Source organism: Musa acuminata, chromosome BXJ3-10, assembly GCF_036884655.1.
Source record: "Musa acuminata AAA Group cultivar baxijiao chromosome BXJ3-10, Cavendish_Baxijiao_AAA, whole genome shotgun sequence".
NCBI lineage: Eukaryota > Viridiplantae > Streptophyta > Magnoliopsida > Zingiberales > Musaceae > Musa > Musa acuminata.
This window is the reverse complement of record NC_088358.1, coordinates 2713210-2720899: the sequence shown is the minus strand read 5'-3', so window position 1 is coordinate 2720899 and position 7690 is coordinate 2713210. Positions and strand designations below refer to the sequence as shown.

The 7690-nt window shown below is 37.9% G+C and overlaps 1 protein-coding gene across 1 annotated transcript; it reads right to left on the bottom strand.

Annotated features, from left to right (window-relative positions):
• Window positions 1-1132: 1132 nt before the first annotated feature.
• On the bottom strand, window positions 1133-5921 carry LOC103974035 (F-box protein SKIP5). The gene is made up of 5 exons (XM_009388765.2): window positions 5639-5921; window positions 2476-2620; window positions 2329-2407; window positions 1885-1943; window positions 1133-1625 (listed from the first exon to the last, which is right to left on the bottom strand). The coding sequence occupies exons 1-5, from the start codon at window positions 5844-5846 to the stop codon at window positions 1277-1279; spliced, it is 840 nt and encodes a 279-aa protein (XP_009387040.2). The 5' UTR covers window positions 5847-5921; the 3' UTR covers window positions 1133-1276.
• Window positions 5922-7690: the final 1769 nt, after the last annotated feature.

Here is a 7690-nt window from a genome sequence, read left to right as displayed (position 1 = left end):
ACTTAATTTTTTATAAAATTAAAAAAAAAATTAAAATGACATTAATATTTTGCAGCAGCTTTAGCAGCTGCATTTTATTTAGTTCTGACACATAAGCCTTCTGTCTATTCACCATCCAAACGAAAAAACACTGGGTCAAGAGCCAATTAGAAAATGATTGTCTTCCTATACCTAATTTCAACTTGACCAAAGCAACAAAAATTACATAACAAATTACTGACAATTTTCTAATTATAATCTGAAAGATTGCAGATAGCTAGTTATCCTTAACATCAATTTGTATTGATGCTTTGGCAACAGAAGTGGAAATGATGTGCAAATCAGCATCAGCTGTCCATGACTGTAACTGCAACACTAAAGTCTAAAACAATCACTGGAAATCTTTTCCAATATTAAAAACCATTGATTCAAGCATGTAAACAGATTCCAAACCAAGATAGCTCCGTTTAACCTTAACAGACTAGCCATGGCCTGAAAGGATAGATTCGCACCAAAAACAGTGAAAAAAAACATCTTGTGCTAGCCGATCACATCATCTGATTAGTATGTATGATCGGTATAATGAGTATAGGCATAATGAAACGTATAATAACGAAGGAAGAGGAGGAAAGAAGAAGAGGAATGAAACAGAGAACACTGAGAAAGTGGAGAGAAAAAAAAAAGGAAATACGATAGCAGGTCACAAGCATCAACACCAACTCAGATGCATGTTGAGAAAGAGGCCTCACGTTCGTTGAAAAAGAAGGCCCGTGGAGGCCAGCCCTAACCAATTAAATTATTTTTTTTATTGATCAGATCTGATCATCTGAAACGAGAATAATCTATGTATCGATTTATGCTCGGGTGGTGCATGCCACCCATTTAATACCGGTCTAGGTGAATAATGACAGTCAGCATAAAACCCCATTCCACAGGCTGCTTTGCGGAGCACACAAGCGAGGTTCCACTGCGATAATGATACAGGATACCAGTTGCATGATACAGACTCGTGCATGTATGAAAGATACAAAAACAATAATTTGTATATGACCAATTTGTTCCATGCCAAAAGCTGAAAGTTTATTGATTAAAACTAAAAGATATGCACAGGCAGACTTGTTCTAGTTGTCATTACATGCATTTTAACCATAAGTTAATGCTATGCAAACAGATTCATTGATTGGTCACGAATGTAAACAGTGTACATTGCATAGAGATCATTCAACTTTCAAGTAATAACTTATAACTAATCTAAACTAGTAAAAACATATACTTGCTGCTACCACACAGCTGAAGCCTACTGCTCCGCGACTTCAAACCAGAAAAAGATGGAAGTTCGTGAGTAAATGGCTCGTACACGTTGCAACACCAAATTGCCACTGGTCCAAACAGCCTTGGCACCACCTTCAATTCTTGTCCGAGCAACCGTGACACCATCTCCATGTCCCTTTACCGGCTGTGGAAATGCATGGCATCCATTGGCTGTGCTCATTATTGGAAAGGAGAGGTAATCTAATGGGTTTTCTTCACACTGAAGAATGCACCCTTCAATTGTTAATCTCCCGCTACGGTGAAGCAAGCAACATCCTAGCTCTGCTCTGATCATCAAATTAGTTATCTTGCAGGTGGAAAGAAACTCCAATGCGCTGTGAAGATATTTTGACATGAGGAATTCCAGCTGGTGGAAACAAATGGAATAAAGGTACCAAAGAAGACAATGCATGCTAACAAATGAACTACTAATTGTCTCAGTCAAACTGCCAGTTCTATCTGATGCTAGAAAGTCAGAATCAAACATTCTCCAAAAATCGGATGAAGAAACATATCCAGTATAGGTGGCTGCTGTCACATATGACGGGTCTATAATCAAAGATGATAACTAACACACCAATGAGATGATCAAACCTTTCAGAGCCACGAGAACAAGTCAATACAGTATCATCCGGATGTTCACCCCCACCGATCTGTAGAAATCAGGAGAAAAGAACATGGCTTAATATGCAACTGCAGAGATTGTAGAAAAAAGTTGCTACTACTATAATTTAAGATAAATTCAAGGTCTGCTCAAAACACTTCATCAGCTTTGATGCATCTCTGCAACATGTACAATTGCAACGCAAAGTGACAGATATGCTATCATTTCTGTTATTGAGAGCACATAGATTCAATTTGATTGTCTTCAGTTATATGAATGACATGCAGACTAGCAATTCATTATTAGTGATTTAGGTAATGATAAGGCTGTCAGGAAATAACACTGATCTAACAGATAAGCCATTGCACTAGTGGATTTTAAAAATGAATCTGAGAAGAGAATGAAGCAACATCAATGGCAATGAGTCAACTTACTAGGCAAAGAGGCTTTTTGATCTGGATATTACATGCAACATGATCCAAACCAGGAGCAATCAGAATGGTATCACCAGGCCTACATCGGACACAAAAATCATTATATAAATATTCTCTGCTTTCTCCAAGGAAATTCAACTAACAAACCTTGCAGCAGAAATTGCAGCCTCAAGATTGGGAAAAACTCCAGGCTCACCCATGTTTCTAATAGAATTTTCCACTCGCAACCATAGTCGGGGATGACACACCAGGCAGCGCCACCTGTGGCAAACAAGGGCGATACTGTAGCGATCTGCAAACCAAGAAAAAAGGTGCTAAAGCAAATAATAGGAGCTATACAAACTAAATGCAGGAATCTATAAGATAAAGGCCCGTATCTATCGAAATCATAAACATAATCAAGTTGTATCAACATTATCCACTGAAGTACACATGGAAGCAATTGTAACTCCAAACATGGTGTCATTTTTGTGTAGCATGTCCTTTTCAAATAGAAAAAGCATGATATATTCAAGCCAACAATATTTAATGCAGATATAATATATGCAAAATCTCACATGATAATCATTTTCTGGAATTAGAACAGAAGAGAAGCAAACTGTAGTAACAACAAGACATGCACAGTACATTTCAGAACATTGCAAGAGAAAAAAACACACATAGTAAAGCAGCTCTAAACGTCGATGCCACTTCTTAACAACCATAAGGAACTTAATAGTAGCACTTGTCTGTCAATCAAGCACAAACCACATAGAAGTTATTGATAGTTAAAAGCAGTAGCTTGTACTAATATTTACAAACTACAACTTTGCAACAGTGCCATAGAAAAGGATTATGTTAGCTGTAGAATTTTCAAGATATCAGAAATCCATGATGCCTTTCACTTAAATCATAACTAGATCTGAGAAAGCTTTGAAAATCACATCCAAATGGCTACTGATCGTTTACTGACAGCCAAAAACAAAAGCTCCCACAAATAAGACTTTTACAGATTCTCTTCCTCATTGATACTTGTTCAATTGAGTCAAAGGAGTTCTTAAGACGAGCACTTAGGTGTAGATAGCCATAGGAATTAACAAGATCACATAGATAATTTATAACATACCATGCATAATCATCAACCTCCAAGTCATCAATTATCAGATGATAATTTAATCCTTAAAAAGAGAACTAATTCAATAAAAGGATTTTGATTTTGCAATTATTAAAATCAAGATTTAGAAAAATTTTAGGAAGGTGGTGAGAGACAGCTAGGAAGCTGTCCACCATCTAGGTGTTCTGCAACTTGTCAAGCATTCAGCATATGAGTAGCCACGGCCAGCAGAAGTCACAACTACAACAGTTGCCTACCAAGGCAGCAAGAATAACAGTAGCACCTCCAATCACCCATGGTTACAATATCAAAGATCATGTCATTCATTCATAACAGCTGGAACTTATGCAGCCATAAAAGAATAAACTATACCCCTGTTCTCCAGTCCAAATTTGATTCTAAAAACCACTTGCATGCCCCTGATTGTAATCTTCTAGAGCCCACAGTATAAAAAATAATTAACTGAAGAAAAGGGAGGATCTAGCTACTTCAATAACATTTGAAGTAGTGTAGACTGTTCACTTCTTTTCTCTAGCTTCAAATGATCTATTTTGTACTTGTCGTTACAATTTTTACCATCTCCATTCTTTCATCTTTCACTTGCAAAGCCTTTAGCTGCATACTCTTTGCTGTCTACTGCAAACATTTTGCTGAAAGTTGTGTCCTTTCTGATGCTGCCTTCATATGCCATGACGTCCTAGTAATCAGAATCGGTCCTCTTGGTCGAATATAAAAACAGGGTTTCCACTGGTGAATTTGTAAGTTAGTGACCAACTTTCAAGAATCATAGTTCAGACCTAATTTTCAGCTCCACTGAGACTTTGGATCTGACATTATTTGCTCTCAATTTCATACAATTTGGTGTAAAGCTAATTTATTTATATAAAGCTACTCAATTGATTTCCTTCATATTTTTTAACCAATATTTGGGACAATTATACAGGCATTCAGTAGTCTTGTGAAATATTATAGTAACCAATTCACTTACTAGATATCCCATACTAATTTATTGTAAAAGTGATATCACTTCAGTTTCCAGACATGTGAACTTGGTTCTCCATGAATAACTTATTTGCCATCCAGACCTAAGATTAAACTAAGAACTAAATTATAGTCACAACAAAGAAAAAGGAACCTTCAGGACTCCAACATGCCATATCAATTATACTAGACAGTATCTATTTGTTAATAACATAGTATGAAAGGGTGACTTGACCAATGACAGTGGTTCCATCATGTACCATGGAAAACAAAAATAAAAGAAACGAACCCATCAGACAGCATAGGACTAACAGTCTTGGCAGAGAAGTTATGTTATTGCAACATAATGTCCTATGCATAGACTAATCCAGATAACATAAGCATGAGCTAAGTATGAACGAGTAGAACAATATTTGGAAGAAAATAGATGGTGAGACCAGTCACACTTTAAATAACCCAATAGATAAATTTAAAATTACAGCTCCATAAAAAGATATTTCTCAATTGATATAAGCAACATAACATCATGGTGACTGGTCTAACAATTATCGAGGAGTACAAAACTCTCCTGCATCACGTGAATTAGTTTAGAAACTTCAACAGAAATGTTTTTCCAATATTATTTCAAGTCAGGTACTCAATGAGCACCGTCTCTAGGGGAGAGTTCTTTTTTTTAATTAATAGATATAAAAAAACAAAAACATATAGACTAAACGACCAAGGGGAAAATCTGCCACTGAAGAGAAGATAAGACACAACAAGAATGAACAGAAAAGAGGTAAAATATTCAGTGATTGCCTACACAAGACCCCATGTTTAGTTTTGATAATAGATTCAACCAATTTTGATTTTAAAAAAATTGAACCTTTCCAAACTCTAAACTATCGTCCTAATCAACTTCAGACAACCCTTTTACTTCCGTCACAGCCTTTCTTGGCATGTTTCGATCATTTTTCTGTGCACAAAGATCATAGAATTAAAGAAAAAGTGAATAATAAAGCAAGAAAACTTTAAACATACCACCTGTTACTCCATATAATTGGGAAATATGTTCAACAGCAAAATTTTCAACAAAGCTTCACATTCAATCTATAAAATCAAAAAGGCCCAAAGCAGGTGGCCAAGTATCTCCAAGACCCCTTTTTGCTCATGCCAGCATCAGATCTGGAAGCCCTAAAATTCCGGAACGAGTAAAGGAGACGTAATCTTAGGACTAGAGATATAGAAGATGAGAACCTGGTATGGGCGTGAGGAAGCTAAAGATGTGCATAAGGCATCCGTCGTCGAGGCTATGGATGGGGGAAGCAGCCGCAGAGAAAGAAGCTGCCGCCGCAGCCACGACGCTCACCTTCCACCGCCTCTTCACCATGGCCCGCTCCTTGGTCGTATCTGTGAGTTTCTCTCTCAAGATGTCCGAGCAATCCCCTTCTCTGTGGAAACGCATCTATCCCAATTGATACGAGTCTTAGACGGCCCGGGTGTGTTCGGAGGCGACGACTCGACCGACACGAGTGGGCGAGAGAGTCGATTGGAAGATATTGTCGTATCACGCTGGGCATATTTAACAGGTGAGTTGCACGTGATTATTCTCGAAGGAAATTTTTAGCGGAAATTTTTTTGTGCCTCCCTGTAAATTCTTGAATATGAATTTTATCCCTTAAAGCATCAAAATATCAAGTATATCCTTCTACGTAAAATTTAGTGAATTAACCCCTATTATCAGTTGACATTGAAGAACCATGAGGATTTTTGCTCTTCAATTGTTGACCATATTTACCTACATCACATTTCTATACGTTAGAATCTCAGATTTTGATAATAAAACCAATTGAGAATATTTATGATTTAATATACGTTTAAGTGACGCAGGAATAACTTCAATCAATGAGAGATAAATTGATTAAAGCAAGAGAAATCAAACGTTGGACCAGAGTGACCATGTCAAAAGATTGGACGTCGGGCCGAAGGATTGAACGACGTATCGGTAGAAGGCTCCGTGTCATGAGTTCGGATATCGAGCCAAGAGTAGACATTGCGCTAAGAAGATCAAAGTTGCGGAGGTCAACATGTCAATTAGGCAAAAGAAAGTAAAAGAGGATGATGCATCGAAGGATTGGACGAAGCGCCGATGAACTAATGACATGCCGAACAACATAGGATTCGCTTGTAATTAATTATGTCTGGATCGAGTAATAGTCTAATTGAGTCGGTTTAGAACGTAATTAGACCAACTCAATTATGGGCCAATTGGGCTCAAGTTTGGGTTATGTTGGGCCAAGTGAAAGGTCCAAACAATGACCCAATAGGTGGGTACCGTCGTGGCACAATCTTCGAGATTATGTCAGGTAGTGGTACCGCGTAGACATAGTCTCCGAGAGATGCTTAGGCGATGGTACCGCCAGATTGGGCAATGGTACCGTCCAATGGCAGTGGTATCGCCCAATGGTAGGGTGTCGGTGCTATAGGAGGTGATACCACCCAACACAAGCGGTGGTATCACCAGTACCCGGAGGACCCAGGATGAGGCATTTTTAGGATCAAAGTTTGAATCCACTTAAGGGCTATAAATACAACTCTTATTCCTGGTTAACATATATAAGCACAAAGAACTTAAAAGTGAGAAAACGCTGTTGTAATTACTTAAGAGATCCCCTCCTCGAGCTTAAGTTTAGAATTCTGTTTAGAAAGGAGTGCGTGCTTGTAAAATGTTATCTCATAAACCTGTGAAAATGAGAAGAAGGGTGTAAAAGGGTAGTTGGTCTTCGCCCATTGAAGGAAGATCGTTAGTGGATACCGTTGGCCTCGACGGAAGAAGAATCAGGAGTGATTGTAGGTCACGATGACCGAACTACTATAAAATCGGTTTGTATTTCCTTTTAAGCAATTTACCTTTATTTCAAACTACCTTACTTACTATACTCTTTCGTACGCTTTTAATTTAAGCATCTTTATGAAATAGGTTTAATCGAAATGAAATATTTTTCGAAATCGATATTTTTTGAAATCGATATTTATTGGCGGTGGTACCGCTAGTTTGGGTGGTGGTACCGCCCAAACATAGTCTCTGAGAGACTCTTAGACAGTGGTACTGTTAGATTGGGCAGTGGTACCGCCCAATGGCAGGGTGTCAGTGCTATAAGAGGTGATACCGCCCAATACAAACAGTGGTATCACCAGTACCTGGAGGACCCAGAATGAGGCATCTTTAGGATCAAAGTTTGAATCTACTTGAGGGCTATAAATACAACTCTTATTCCTGATTAACATATATAAGCACAAAGAACTTAA